General features: G+C 38.9%; 1 protein-coding gene across 1 annotated transcript in view; it reads right to left on the minus strand.

Moving 5' to 3' along the window:
- The window catches only part of spock1 (SPARC (osteonectin), cwcv and kazal like domains proteoglycan 1), a 257,125-nt gene that overhangs the window by 56,304 nt on the left and 184,249 nt on the right, over positions 1 to 16,572 (minus strand). The window contains exons 5-7 of the mRNA XM_053491188.1: positions 15,442 to 15,556; positions 11,584 to 11,716; positions 2,656 to 2,770 (exon numbers count right to left, since the gene is read on the minus strand). Coding sequence (XP_053347163.1) covers positions 2,656 to 2,770; positions 11,584 to 11,716; positions 15,442 to 15,556 — 363 coding nt within the window. The remainder of the gene's footprint in view (positions 1 to 2,655; positions 2,771 to 11,583; positions 11,717 to 15,441; positions 15,557 to 16,572) is intronic.

Genomic DNA, 16,572 nt, shown 5'->3' on the forward strand with positions numbered 1-16,572 from the left:
TCTCTCTCTCTCACACACACACACACACACACTTACACACTATAGGCAATTTAAAAACGCCGATAAGCTTAATCTGCATGTCTTTGGACTGTTGGAGGAAACCGTAGAAAACCCACCAAGCACTGTGAGAACGTGCAAACTCCTGTTATGCCACTAAAACAACTAAAACTTGACCGAGTATAACTTTAAATGCACCTTCCAATGTAATATTCAATGTTTTTTTCTATACATAGAAGAACTTATTTTTCGCAGTTTATTCTGCATGAGTAAACTACACACACATACATGCACACAATTCTAATACAACACACACACACAAACTAAACATCAACATTTCAGCATCATTCTTGATCGCTCTTAATAAACGTCCTAAACATTTCTGCTTTTCTAGCTGAAGATAAATTAGAATATTTAGTCAGATGGTAAATGGAGTGAGACGTGTGTCGCCTGGCTAAACACCGGCCCGCAAAAAGTAGGTTATGTCGATTAATCAGAGGAAGTGAGGGAAGAGAACTGAGCTGAATTTGCTTATCACATGGTAAGAGTGTAGAGATTAAATAAATTATCACCAGAAGAAGCGCTGGCTTACAGCACCGATGGGTTTAAAAATCACACATTTTACTCAAGAATGGCTGAAAGAGGAGGATGAGACCTGAAAAAGATGTAGCGACATCTTCGTAATTTGCAGGGTCACTAATTATGCAACATCACTGAAACTGAAATCGTGTTGGTGTGTGTGTGTGTGTGTGTGTGTGTGGGTGAGTAAAAAGTAAAGTTGGAGCTAAGTATCCTAAAACTCTTATTTTCTTGCATCATGTATATTCATGTAATCAGATTTAGCTCGAACCATCAGGAATACTGTTGTGCTTTTAAAGTGAGCTCCTTCCCAGATAACAGAAGACTTTGATCCAGATCTGGAGCAGATGTGATGCGGATCTGCCGGAAGCAAAACGGATACGAGTCGAATCCGGGTCGGAGTCAAATTTTGCTATCTGGGTTTTAAATCCTAGAATAGTTTTAGAATTGTTTCTTTTTTTTTTTTATAATATCCGCATTCTACACATGCATTTGTTGTTGTTGTTGTTGTTGTTGTTGAGAACATCCTGGGCTGTTTTGGTCTCCTTTGAAAACTGATCTCGCTGCTCAAAAATGCTCTGTATTATTTACCAGGAGTTCTCGGCACATGTTGCAAACTTCGTTCACTCATCCAGGGTTCTATTGTGGGATTGCAGGAGCACATGACTATTTCTCGCACCACAGGACCCTCGCGTAAAGTTTTCCTGCATGTGCCAGAAGCGGTTGCACAATTTGGTAAAAAAAATAAATAAATAAATCACATTGTAATTGTTTTGACACATATTGCGATTGCAATTTAAATTATGACATTCAACGATTAATTGTTTTGTTTATAAATTAAATTAATTCATATAGTATAGAATTTTTTTTCATTATTATTTCCTAAAATCTTTCTTCCACAACAAGACCTTCGCCACCATGACCTTCGCTATTTTCTGTTTGTTTGTTTGTTTGTTTTGTTTTTCAGCATGATGCCAACAGGTGCTTCAAAATCGTTATTTATATTCATATTTAAAAAGGTGCATCCTGGTCACCAAAACAACACACACACACACACACACACACACACACACACACACACACACACCAGTAGTTGCAAAACTAGCAATGCACATGAATGACTTGGCATGCACTACCTTATAAATTGGACATTTCTGCAATTATTATTATTATTATTTTATTGCACAGGTTCACATTGCAATTTAGATTTCTATGAAATTAATCGTGCAGTATTACATGTGCATCAAATCTCCTCTGTGTGGCTTATTTTCTAAGCCAGCATTAGACAGAGACATCTAAGTTATTGTGATTATTTCGACACATATTGCGATTGCAATTGAAACTACGACATTTATCTATATAGTGTATATAAAATGACACTGTGGGAGATTATGCAAGTAAATGCATGACCAGACAGAATTTCAGAATGTTATTCATTAGTACAGGTTACAAAATATGGATTTATAAGATAGGATTTTCTCTTAAAAAAAAAAAAAAAAGAAGAAGAAGAAGAAGAATGCAAAATTGCAAAAAAATGCAAAATACTCTTTGCAGAAAAACATTTTATTGGGTCAAAAGTAGGATTGACTTACCTTGTCATGATCAAGCTTGCATTTTTTATGGGTTTCAATTCAAAAACAAATGTACAACTAAGAAATACAACGTAATAGCAAAGCAAGTTTTTTGTGCCCCAAATATTCTATATTTTACTTGAGCAGGAGAAAAAAAAAAAAAGATGCTGAAAGAGTGATAACTACTGAGCGTGAAAGAGAAAAAGAGAAATGGATGCTCACTCTCTCTTTCTATCTTTTACACACCCCAAGGCCTCTCTCTCCCTCTCTCTCCTCTGTCTATGACCTCATCCGCATGTAGTGCAGTTCAGGGAAAGAAACTTTTAATGCAGCCTTTACTGTGGCCAACTATCACCTCAAGGCTCAATATCTCTCTCTCTCTCTCTCACACACACACACACACACACACACACACACACACACACACAGTATGTTTAGCTCAAAGAGTTACTGCCTGGCAAAACCAAATTAAAGGTTATGCACAAAAAACAAACAGGAAGCGACTTACCATTCTTTTCGGTGTGTGGTTTAAAGACTTCCTGTCCAGGTAGGCAGGGACAGGGTCCTTCACACTTGGCTGTGATGCTCTTTCCCGAAACACATGTCTGGAACTCCAGCTTACACTGAAACCAAATGGAAACGCATTATGGCTAACGTACAGTAGTTCCCACTTAACGTGTGATGTTTGTAAATTGTACAGAACCCACGGGTGTTTATTACAAACATCCGATATATCCAGAGTGCATCATTTAATAACACATACTGCATTATGCAGAAGCTGCAGCAGTCATGTAAACTACGGATAATTACCATTCCATGCATGCTGTAGAGAAGAAGGGAAACGTGAAGAAAATACACTGAATTAGCCAGCCAGTGCGGAATGCAACTATAAAGCAGGAACTGAACAAGAACGAAATCCCAGTGAGTCAAGCGCATCTAGATGGAGGTTTAAGTTCAGTGTGGGTTCATTCTGCTTCAAAAGCCTTGAACAATCCCATCTTTTTAAACATTTATCAGTGCACCTTATTCGATCGTACACAGATATTCGTGTCATTGATGTGTGTGTGTGTGTGTGTGTGTGTGCATGTGCGTCGCAGTAGATTGAAATTCACCCCATGACTTCTGAATAAGTCGAATGAAGCTGATTTCCATGAATGAGTTTTGTAAAGCGATGTTCACACACACATACAGTACACACACATACACATCATGAGATTTCTATTTACTATGTATAAGCCCCAAAACAACCGGAATGAATGAATAAATGAATGAATGAATGAATGAATGAATGAATGAATTAATTAATTAATTAATTAATTAATGCTTATATTAAAAGCTTTCCAATTTGGAATTTTAACTTCTGATTGGTTTCAATCTGTGTTTCCTCACTCACTTATCATTTATACCACATTATCCTGTACTCAGGGTCCCGGGGAGCCTAGAGTTGTTGTTATTGTTGTTGTTGTTGAGAACATCCAGGGGTCGGTTCTTCATCTGTCTCTAACTCAGTTAGCTGGATTTGATTGTTGTGGATTTGTCCTGATCTTGGATTGTTTCGTTCTTCGATGCGCTTCTCGCATTTGTTGTCATAGCAACATATCCGTAAGCTTGAACCTACTCAGTAGCAGGTTTATTTCATGTAAACAGGATTTAGGCTGCGCTCCTGGGGGGTTATGATTGGTTGAAATGGCGAGGTCACATCTGATTGGTTAAAGTGCATGACTGATGCAGACTGACTCACGTGGGAAAAGAAAAGGATCTTGCATATATTCTTGCATCTTGCACATTTATTTTTCAGGGGTTTGTCATGAATATGCAAATAAATTATTATATATAATAAAAATAAATATTTTTATAATGATAAATTATATAAACGAAACTAATTTGATAATAACAAACAATATAAATAATATTAATATTTCTATTTTTTTATATACAACATATTTATTTTCATATTGCTTATTTTATTTAATTTTATTGTCTCATGTAATTTGTAAACCATTAACCTATAAATTTATGTTCTAATATAATATTTAATAGCGATTATGTGGGGGGGCAATCCATGGCAGGGGGGCATTTCAGCGCATAACACGTGTTTTTAAAAAAAATTTAGTTGCTCTTTCTCCATTTCGTCAACCAATCGCAGGGCTTGTGATCAGTGAGTAGACAACTCAATCCAGCCATACTAATCATCACCAACAGGTGTGCTCGAAGAACCAACTCGTAATTAGCACGATGATCTCATCTTAGATGTGTCAGTTTATCTCGGATGTGTCAAGAGACGTACAAAGAACGGACCCCTGGGCTGTTTTGGTCTTCTTTGAAAACTATCTCAGGAGATGTAGGACACAAGGCAGGGTACATGAACCCTGAACAGGGTGCCAATCCATGGCAGAGCACACACGCATACACACACTCACATACTCATTCACACACTACGGGCAAATTGAATGCAAATTAACCTAATCTGTATATCTTTGGACTGTGGGAGGAAACCGGATTTCCCGGATGAAACCCACCAAGCACGGGGAGAACATGCAAACTCTATGCACACAGAAACGGGATTCGAACCTGGCTGGGAATCGAATCCGGACCCTGGAGGTGCAAGGCGACAGTGCTAACCACTCTACACCACTACGCCTACAGTATTTCTTATTGTATTTACAATAACAGATATGACAGACAACTTTAGTGGATGACCACAGAATACTGTCCAAGATGAAGAAGAACCCTTTCACCCAAAGCTAAGGCAAGAACACTCTTGATGAGGTAGGCTTGTCAGTGCTTGAGTCTACAGTCAAGAGATGGCTTTATGATGCAACTACAGATGCTTCACTAGAAGCTGCAACCTGCTGGTAAGAGTCAAGAACAGGTTAGACTCTGCCAGAAAACTTTGTTAGATTCTTTGGACTGCTGGAACCAAAATTACCTTGTACCAGAATTATAAGAAGAGAAAATTATGGAGAAAGACAGGTACAGCTCATGATTCAAAACATTCCAGATCATCTGTTAAACTACCAGAAGCAAAGAAATTGAATACTTTTCAATGGCCAAGTCAGCCACCGGGTCCTAACCCAATAAAGCATGGTGTCTGTGCGAGTGTATTTTACTTACTAAAGACAAGACTGAACAAATTTCCAGACTTACACACCAGCAACAGCTAAAGGCAGATGCAGTAAAAACCTGGCAAAGCATGTCGAGGATCAAACCTCAGCAAAATAATAATAATAATAATAATAATAATAAAACTATTACAAATAATTCTGTTTCAAAATGTATGGGTCTGGTAGTACATGCACCTCACACACACATTGTATTGACTGCAGCTTGTTACTCTGACAGGCGTCCAAAAATGCACTGAAATCTATCCTATTTCTGACATGGACGGTTTATAATGCTCACACACACACACACACACACACACACACACACTGGCATGTTCAACATACATTCCTTTCCCCCCAATCTCCGGCATATTCAATTTCACGGAGTTCGATTTAAGCTCGTCACTATACTGTTACATCTCTCGGCTAATTTAAGAAGCGCCTCAACTAATTAAAAAAAGCTAACACACACACATACTTGTGTATAAATGAGTATATAAACGCAGCGGTTAAATGCAGCACCTACACAAATTAATAAAGATACATAGAAATATCCACAAGGTTCATGCACTGTCAGTGCTCAGCCAGAGAATTTATATGAGAGATTTCTGCGAGGGGGAAAAAAATACAGTTTGTTTAAAGAGGTGATAAGCGGCATCTGGAATAATTATAATTTAATCAAAGCAGTGATACGTCTGATCACGCCAGGCAATCACACGTGGTGCTGAAATACAAATGGAGAAAAAAAGGAAAAGAAAAAACCTCTAACAAGTTATCTACAGTTTAAATTTTACTTTAAAGTAGCTTTTATGGCCGTATGTATAACAATAATCATAAATAAAAAAATAAAAAAAACTGTAAAAACTGCAAAAAAAAAAATGTCAATAATATTAATAACCATATACATTCTACCCACAGATCTAACGATAAATAGAAAATGATTTAGTGTCCTAAACTGAACACTCCCCTTCTCCTTTTCTCAATTTATCAAGCAATCCCAATGCAACTTGCTGTCCCTCTATTCCCACCTGCTCATTTCCTGCAGGGCTTCACACAGACTATACCAGAGAGGACTGAGCGATGAAGGGAGGAGTAATTGGAGATGCAAGAAACGAATGAAAAGATGGATTAGACTGAGGCTGGGAAAGCGCTAAGACTTGGGAATCCAATAACAATAGTGGACACAGTTCATCCAATGATTATCAATCAGCACTGACTGAGCAATTTATACACCGAATCAGAGAGAGAGAGAGGGGGGGATAGAGAGAGAAGTGTTTACTGCTACAGTATTGTTAAAGTCTACATCTGGATCCTGGGGCTGGGCCTAAATTATTAAATATCAGTGTTGTAGAATGTAGAAGTAGAAAACAGCTTCTTATGATGATTAAACTTTATTCTTCCTTATATATTCCGTCTTGGAAGGTAGCTACTGTACCACAGCCTTTTCATCAAGAGGTCTTTATTTCTAAGTTTATAACTACAAATTAAACCATTTAAGTTGTTCAGTAATGACACACATGTTTTATTACGTAGTAAACATGAACTAGCAGGAACCCTATTTCTATAGATGTTTGTTCGCTTCCCTGTGAGAAGGTTAGTCGTCTAATGTAAATTGGATAACTTCTCAGTCTACTCTGTGGACAGGAGACCCTTACCCAAGGTCCAACTGTATCAATATGCTAAATACTGCATACTTGGTAATAGAGACATTGTAGTGGTCCTCTAGAAATTTGCCAATAGCACTATTTGCAAATAGTTTTGTGATTGGTTCGGCACGGAGGCGTAGTGGCTAGCACTGTATATAGGGGTTTAAAGTTCCACTTTGGGTCTGTGCATGTGGACTTCTTGCATTACTCACTTACTCTCTATTGATTACACCATAGTAATGTGTTATTTTGACACTTTCACACACTACGGGCAATTCTGGAACGACAAATCTGCATGCCTTTGGACTGTCGGAGGAATCCGGGGAAAAAAAAAACGCAAGAAACCCACTAAGCAAACTACATGCACGTAGGCCCGAGGCGGGAGGTGCAAGCTAACAGTTCCAACAATTAAGTCACCGTGCTGTCTTATTTCTCCATATTAAATTAAATCCAATGTATAGTAGATTCAATGAAAGAAATAGGAACAAATGTTTTACTGTAAGAAGCTGCAAAATGCCTAAAAATACAGTTTAAAAATATTTTTTTATGTACGACCTCAGCAGCAACCTTATTTTGCCTCTTGTCCGCATTCAGCATCACCATTACACTAATCTCTGCCTTGATCATCTGTCATCATCTGTACCTAGTTCTCACTGGTTCATGTCCTAAGTCATATGGTTTTATATTTGAATGATTCATAGATCACTGTGTGGCTTAACAAACATAAAAAAACAAACATTTCTCTGAAACTGGTCAGGTACAGGGAGAAAAGGCTGGAGAAAAGTTTCTTTAGACTACATTAAAAATACAAGAAACTCTGTCTCTGGGAGGAAAACATGAAGAATTAAGGGGAGATTCAAGACTTTTCCAGTCCTGTATGATGAGTTCAAAATAAAAAAATATATATAATTTAATAAAGTGACACCTGTATCATGTAGATAATTTTTGATCAGATGAATCCAAGAGTTAAAATGCTGGTTAGCACGTAAACACCTGTGCCAAGCTTGTATGTGCAGACCAGATGATACGCTGTGACGACCCCTTGTTGGGAGCAGCCGAAAGACAAACAACAACAAGTCACTCAGTCACTCCTGATGCATGTGGCCGAGCAAATGATTATCAGTCTGCCTCCTGGTTCTTACTGTGGTTATGCAAACACCTTCACTGGATTCTCTCTCAATGCCATTTACACAATCACCAGCCAATTGGTACGTACAGTAGCTGAGGCCTCAAGACATGAACTGATGCAATAGCACTTATTTCTTGCATACGGCTTTAAATGTTGCTACTCACTTAGTCAGCTATAAGGGAACTTTAGTACACAACAAAACAACTCTGTGGGAAGCCTGAAAAGAGCTGGAGACGAAACCATAAGAGGAGCTGAAAGAAAAATAAGGTTATTGAAAATCTTCAGAACAAGTACAGTTGCAAAGTTGAATCCCAACAGGAGTATGGAGCTACTGTAGGAGTATTTCAGACAAAACATAGGCTGTTAACGCTGGTTTCAGTTCACATGCAGGGACTTGCGACTAAGCTCATTTAAAAAACCTGTGACCAAGCTAGTTTAAAAAACAGTGTTAGAAAGTTTGGAAGCTGTAATGGCACGGAATTTCTGCAACAGTCCTGAAAGAAGCAGAACTGATTGCCAGTTTGGGAGAAACTGGCCAGAAGCTAACGCATTTAAATAAACTGACCTAAAAGCTCTATGTTCAACAGCTCCTTTTATATTACTAGGAACATACTTGATAAATCAGTTTGGGGAATTTTCACCTCAATGAGTCCAGTGTACATTGATCAGGTTCCATAGAGCTCAGGGTGCTCCATCTTCTGTACCTTCAAGCTCTGACCCTCGGATGCTGCTCCCCCCTTCTGGCCTCACCATGGTAGCTGCTACCCAATCTGTCTCGCTGAGGTAGCCATTGCCCATTTCTTGCCTCGCCCTGTTGCTGCTTTAACCAGGGGACCAGGCCCTGTTTAGATACAATATTAGGAGCATCTTGGACTCTTCATCATCAAACCACAGATGGCATTTCAGCTCCTAATTTTGTTTACTCTCATCTTCTTTTGTCTCACTTTGTTAAGATGTGGCCTTGTGGTTAGCACTGTGGCCTTAAACATTCAGGGGCGAGGGTTCAATTTCCATCTCTAGTCTGTGTGCATGGAATAAGTATGTTCCTTCATGCTTGGTGGGTTTCCTTTAGGTTCTTTAGTTTCCTGCCATGGTTCAATCTGTTTTTCTAAATTTCCTAAAATAAGTAAGTGTGTTCATGCGTGTGCTTGTGTGTCTTGCGACAGTTCAGTACAAATTGGCACCAGATCTGGGGCCTCCCGTGTCTCCTGGGTAGGTTCAGGGCTTCCCATGACGCTATACAAGTTAAGGAGTACAGAAAAATAAGTGAGTGAATAAATAATTACGCACTGTGTGTTCCACATTTCCTCTCCTTACTGGCTTTGCACTGTCTTTTACATGACAAAAAGTTTGTTTGTTAAGTTTGTAAAGTAAGTTAAGTTTCTTTCCTATCAATTTCTTTTTGCGTGTTATTGCTTATTATCCCAACTTAATTAAAGTTTCACATTTCTGCACTTGCATCAGTCTCTTTGTTTAAGTATCATGGCATAATGAGCATGCCAGAGGTGACAGTGCCAAGGAAGAACTGAGATGACATGAGGAAGAAACCCTCAGAGAAACCCGAATAATAAAGGATCTTGTAATTATTTTCCTTCCTTCAACTGTATACCACATATTCATGGCATTTTCGTAAACAGAAACATATGAGCTTCTGAGCGTTTTGAGTATAAGCGTCAGGTTAATTAGTTACAGTCTTAGACTGCTCGGTGATGAAGACTTCGGCAAACGGTTCTTACAGTACAAACTTACAGTGAGACCCATAAATTTTATAAAAACATATGGTTAGCACTCTTGACACTTTCATTATAAGGTTCATTATCTCATTATATAGTCAGAACTTTTTATGTTGGAAATGTCAATATAAATAAAACACAAGTCCATATAGTACACAATAATAGATTACACAACAGGTGGGACGGTGGCTTAGTGGTTAGCACTGTCTGTGTCTTTGCCTCGGGTCTGTGTGCATGAAGTTGTGTGCAAGATCTCCTGGTGCTTAATGGGTTTCCTCCGGGTACTCCAGTTTCCTCCCAGAGTCCAAAAACATGCAGATCAGGCTAATTGGCGTTTTTGTATGTGTGTACCCTGTGATGGATTGGCATGACCTATGTCCCAAGTCTCCTGGGATAGGATTCAGGCCCCCCGTGACCCTGCATACTGGATAAAGCGGTATAGGTGATGAGTGAGTGAGTAAAAGTTATAAAAGTAAAAGTGAGTAGCTAGATATTTGTCATTACTTTAAAGATTTACATTATATCATGCTTACGGTAGGGGGTTAGTAATTTAGTCATAGTAAAGACTGAGAGCGGACTATTATTGTGTCCATAAATAAAAATATTCAGGCATTTCAAGAAACCCTCACCAATGTACCCAACTACCCTGTCAACACCTTAGTACATCATGTTTAAAGACACATTAATGAACTTATCAACCCAAAGGCCCTGAAAATGCTTTTGAATGGCTACAATCTCCGACCTTACCAACCTTGAATCGCAATTCACTGCTCTGGTTGATATTCTTGACTTTGTGTAATCCCTGGAGCAAATTTCATTTAAAAAAAAACCCTCAGTTTGATGAACACATTTGAAGCTTTCTTGGTGAGTTTGAATTCGAGTTGAACCCCAGGACACACATCTGAGCAACTGATCAATCAAGAACCTCTGATCGAAGAAAGAGGCAACTGACATTTTTCATTTCTCAGTCTCAGATGCACTCCCATGGGTCATAGAGTGTCTGAGGCTGAGACGAACTGCTGAGTCTACTTTTCTGGCCACAAGCTACAAAATGCTGAAGGTGACACTGTAACAAAATGAGATTTCCTTCCCGTTGGTTTACATAATCCAGTGTTTAAAATGTATTAGTGGTGATTACATCTTCAGTCATCCATCCGATCTGAGCAGTGTTAATAACTGTCGTGACAAGGCTAAATGCAAACACACATCCTCCACTTTCGGCAATATTTCAACTGCACACTGCGCACGCTGATCCGAAAGTCTTTCTCTGTAATCTCTGTGCAAACCGAATCGACTTGCCTTGCTTCTTGTCATTGACCCAAGGACTGTATCACAATAACGGCTTCTTGCAAAGTACAAGAGGCGTTCAGGTCAAACCGCGACTTCTGATTTTGCAGAATAACAGAACACAGTTATCAAAGTAAAAACTTCCTATATTTCTCTAAATAGTCCACTGATACATTTATGCACTTATCCCAGCATTTCACTAGTGCCTGGATACCATCAAGGTGATTGGACTGCGGACTGTGTTTAAAGTCTTCTGTAAACGTCAAGTGGTTTTATGCCGTTATTAATGAGAAATGTCATCACAAGTCCAGGTTTGACTTGAACGGCCCATGTAATAAAGGATTCCGATACAGTCTATGCATAGAAATGACAGTTCACAGACTAACAGTGCTTAATAAATTTCTGGCTTATGTTTTGTGTGCATGTTGGGCAGTACAGTGTATATACAGCAAATGAAGAACTGAAATAAAGTATCTTGAACAATGATGACAGATGACGATGATGATGATGATGATGAGGAGGAGGAGGAGGGCTCACCTTTGAGGAGTAGGTATGACCATCTGAGCCACACACTGGATTAGGATGGACAACAGGACAAGGTCTACATTTCCCATGATTCACTCCTCCCATCCAGTGCTTGTGGAGATGACTGCCTTTCCTTGGCTTAATGCTGAAACAGAAAATATATATTTTTTTATTTCTTCTGTAGTTGGACAGTTTGTGTAATCTGGGAGTATCAATGAGCAAAATAAAGTGGGAAGAGCGCACTGGCTATTGCTACGTGTTTGCTGAACATCAAAGACTTTTTAAAACGAGAGCGAGAAAGAGACAGGAGAGATTATTATAACAGATTAGAAATGTCAGTGAGGTGTGTTGCATGTGAGTCACACTGATTAAACTGTTAACTAATGTGAGGTTAGAAAAGGCCACAGCGCTGCCAGTGTATCTGCTTGTTTTCTCTCGGGGCTGAGTATCTGTATCACACTGTGAGTGGATTAAATAGCCCTCGATCCCTCTGGAGAGATCTCCTTTTCACATCAGACCCAATCACTCTCTCTCAGTCTCTCTCTCTCTCTCTCTCTCTCTTACATACATACACACACTACCAAACTCTGTACTTTCTCTTTCCCAAACCTCATCTCATCCTCTTTTAAAAGCTTAAACATGTTCATCATCATTTTCCGAGCTTCTGCATTGATTTGTGTATTTTTTATGGTACTAAATGTACAATTTTTTTTAATTAAAAACAATAAAACTTTGACTCACAGGAGAAATGTTGGTCACAGTATTGCCCTAGGCTCTCTAAAGATAGATAGAAACCCTGAGGGAAATGGTTATATGTTGAACAAATAATATCTCTATACTGTATATAATTCTTGACTGAATTCCTGACTATAGCTATTTCATATAAGATGAATTCAGGTATCCTGGGACAACAAGATTATTTAAACAGCCTACCCTATTTAAATAGACATTTTATATAATCAAAACCTATGTTAAAAGTCTGATGAGATGAGAAGCCAGCATGCAAACTTTATGCACATGTGCATTTTACAGTACAGTATGTTTTATATTTTATTTCATAATTTATTACTAATTGCTAATCTTTTCTTAAGGTAACGGGCGATCGTATGAGCATTTCACTGCATATCATATTGTGTATAACTGTGTATGTGACAAATTAAATTTGAATAAAAAAATTGCCCTGGGGAGAGAATCAAACCCTCAACACAAGGATGCAAAACACCAAAACACCATTCTTAGCAGCTTTGAGACCTGTGCAAAACAGCACACTGTGTTAACATCTCTTCCTTATGTAAGCAAAATACACATCTGACCTGTCGATATAATGAAAAAGATCAAGTGGTTTATCAGACCAGGCCACCTTCTTTCATTGCCTGGTCCAGTTCTGATGCTCAAATGGCCGTTATAAACTGATCAGCCATAACATTAAAGCCATTACCATTAAATCCTACTGTAGGTCTCAGGTTCACCTTCTCCCTGCTTCGTTGTGTTTATTGTGTTGTCTGACACCAAGATCTTACCAATAGATCGCTTAGGTGCTGTGGGTTTTGGGGATGAGCCACTATGGATCGGACTTGCTTGTCCATTGCATCCAATAGGAGCTTGATCAAACTGGGATCTGGGGAGTTTTGGGGCCGGTCTGCTGCTTAAGATATTTGTTTTCTGAGCCTTGTGCATGGCGAGCTGTGGTGCACTTGGTGTTCTAGTACAAGCCTCTCGTGGCCAGCATTGAAATTTTTCTGCAGTTTGTGCTGCATTGGCTTTTCTGAGGGATCAGACTGGATGAACTGCCCAATGCTCCCTGTGGGAATGGGTGCCTTGTTGAGTCGCTCAGTGGTTAAGGCAATGGACTATGGTTTGGAAGTTCCCACGTTCAAATCTCACAACCACCAAGTTGTGAGCAAGGCCCTTAACCCTCAACATTATAGACTCCAATTCACTGTGTGTGACACCTTTCAGTCTTTAACCTTTCCTTCTGTTGAATTGAAGCAGATGGACTAGCCTTCGCTTTCCATATGCAATGAACTTTGGGTTCTCATGATGCGGTTCTTTGGACCACTTTTGGTGCAGTAGATACTGCCTAGCAGGAACACCCCACACTGCCTTCTGTTTTGGAGTGCTCTAAGGCGGTTGTCTAGCCCTCACAGTTTGCACCTGGTCGAAGTTCTTCGGATCCTTACTCTTGCTAAGTTTTCCTGCTTCCAACACATTAACTTTAAGAAATAACTTTTCATTTGATGCCTACTATGACAGGTCACACTGTAATGAGCTAAGTAATGTCATTCAGTTCATCTGCCAGTGGTTTTAATGGTAACATAACATGTATTACTGGAACAAAATAATTTTTTTAAAAAGTGGCTTTAAGTCAACAAACTAGTTGTACAGTAGATTATGCATTTTTGTGTTTTTTATATTTTTATGTATTGTCACTTAGCTTTTGGTGGTGGTTTTAATGTAGGTTATACTTAATCTGTCCATACCAATTTTTTAGAACTGATCAATTATATACAGTATTTGGAAAATATCAAACATTTTCGAACCCCTGTTATTTTTCTTTCTGTATCACTTTATGAAAAGAATTACAGCATGCTACTTTTGGTTAACACTGCCGCCTTGCACCTCCAGGGTCTGGGTTCGATTCCCGCCTCGGGTCTGTGTGCATCGAGTTTGCACCTCATGTACTTTGGTTTCCTCCCACAATCCAAAGACATGCAGATGAAGCTAATTGGTGTTTCCAAATTACCTGTAGTTGAGTGTGTGGATGTATGTGTACCCTGCGATGGATTGGCAAGATAATTCGGTACGGATGATGAATGATTGAGTGAGTGATTGCTGGATCTCCTATCCCAGACACACAGGGTGAAAGGTGGCCTTTAATGTAGCAAATGGTCTACACATGCGTTTTTAGCAGGTGGAACAAAACGTAGACGATCGCTGAAAGGAACAATGGACTCTATCGCTTTTGGGTTTAATCACTTCCTGAGGATTTTGTATGCCTTCATATCACATATCACCTTTTTTTATTTAGATCAAGCAGCAGCATTATAAAACTCAAGCTCTGACATCATGGATCAGTGCTTACCCATAATTACACCGATCTTTTCAACAGCAAACACATCATTCAAAATCATTTCTAATCCCTTATTATTTATTAATGTGTCACACTAATATCTAGAATCTACGAATACCAATTTCTTATGCATTCATTTATTATTTACATGCAAACCATCTGCCTAATGATTGTCATTGTGTAAACTAGTAAAAAACAAAAAAAAATGATAGTTAGACATTAGCGTTAGCTTTGTAGTGAACATGATGTGGAAGTGTGTAAATAGATGAGGTATTCTTCTCACAAGCTTCGGTGTTATGTTATCACAGGATTTGGCAGTTCCCCGGCTACTGTGTGTTTGCTCATCAAGAGAGAGTGAGTAATTATAGCTAATGAACTTCTGCGCTCTCTCCGAGGTCCGATGCATAATTGATGTGGGTTGAATCATAATAAGGCGTGGGTTAAAGAGGAAAAGGGCAGGGCCTCGCACCTTGACGAGGTCAGGTCTCATAAAGACCTCTAACAGGACGCTGATCACATGACTGCTGGGAATGTAAGATTATTTGGAAAATGAAAACTAATTTCAGAGCTTTATCAGGCGGAGCCGGGTCGTTTAGCTTTTAATCGTGTTTATGAAGTCGTTCTAAAGTGCAGATGGCAGTCAGATGGTGATTGGCTATTAATGGGAGATTATGAGAGTCAGCTGTTGGTGATAGAGTGGAGAGTGCAACACAGCTAATATCAGTTCAGCTCTCGAGCTCTGCTGGAGGTACCTCTAGCCAGAGATCATTAGAGAGCAAGGGAGAGAGAGAGAGACTTACCTGTGCTGTGGAGGTTTATGATTGGTGCAGATGGCCGTTTGGAGGTCATGACTCACACACACTTTGTGAGGAGGACAGTGTACCTTCATACAAGGATCTTTAGTGATGTCCAAACCTGTCGAAGAAACACAGGCAGATTAGAACCTTACCTTTGACTATTTCTCTATTCGTTGTGATAATTGGTCTTGCAGGAGAACCTCAGAACAACAACAACAAGGTAACTCTGAAATGTGCCACGGCAAGCGACACCAATTAGATAGTGGTTAGATTTCCATATATAAACATATCACAAGCACCCATGCTGAAAGCTTAAACACTTCTGGCAATCAATAATTGTCTTCTTATGGGACTGATTATAAAGCAGCAGCAGGAACAGGAACATCACTGTGAATGCGTAATGGAGTCTAATTTGAGGTTTTCTTTTTGTTTTTTTTCTCCTGACTCACTGGAAAGCATGCCACCAACTTTACACCTAGATATCACTGCTGCACCAAGGAGATCACACCGCAGGCATTCACATCTCTTTCACATTGCTTGTCGACTGTAAATAAACACACTCCTTCACGGTTAAAGCACCTTGTGTTAGGGTTTATGAGAGTCTACTCAGCTCGATCACATTAAATATGGAACAATAAACATGTGTCCTGAACAAGGAAGCATTTGTTGGATTTTATACAAGGAATGGTTATTCATTTATCAATTAATTGATTGATTAATTCCTTCACTTAGAAACTTTCCCAGCAGAGATGTTTGGTTGACAGAACGTTGTGGTGACATTACCATTACAGATGTTGGAACAACTTGATATTTTTTAATATTTCCGAAAGAAAATGAAACGGAGAGGAGGAAAGCTGTTGTGGTCGTCCTAATCGCTGATCAGATTTCGAAACAATGTTAAAAACTTAAGCCACCATAGATATTGGCGGACATTGTGTAAATCTTAAGCATTTTGTATAAGACCATCTGCCTAATGACTAAATGTAAAAGTTAATATTAATCAGCATAAAGGTGCCAAATAAAGGTTTATATTTTGATGTTTTGAGGTTATATTTGCAACGATGCATTTGGATTATATGTTTAACATTATCTCAACGTCATTCTAACTTTCAGAATCGAAATTGTCTTGACAAT

Source organism: Clarias gariepinus, chromosome 2 (genome assembly GCF_024256425.1).
Source record: "Clarias gariepinus isolate MV-2021 ecotype Netherlands chromosome 2, CGAR_prim_01v2, whole genome shotgun sequence".
Classification (NCBI taxonomy): domain Eukaryota; kingdom Metazoa; phylum Chordata; class Actinopteri; order Siluriformes; family Clariidae; genus Clarias; species Clarias gariepinus.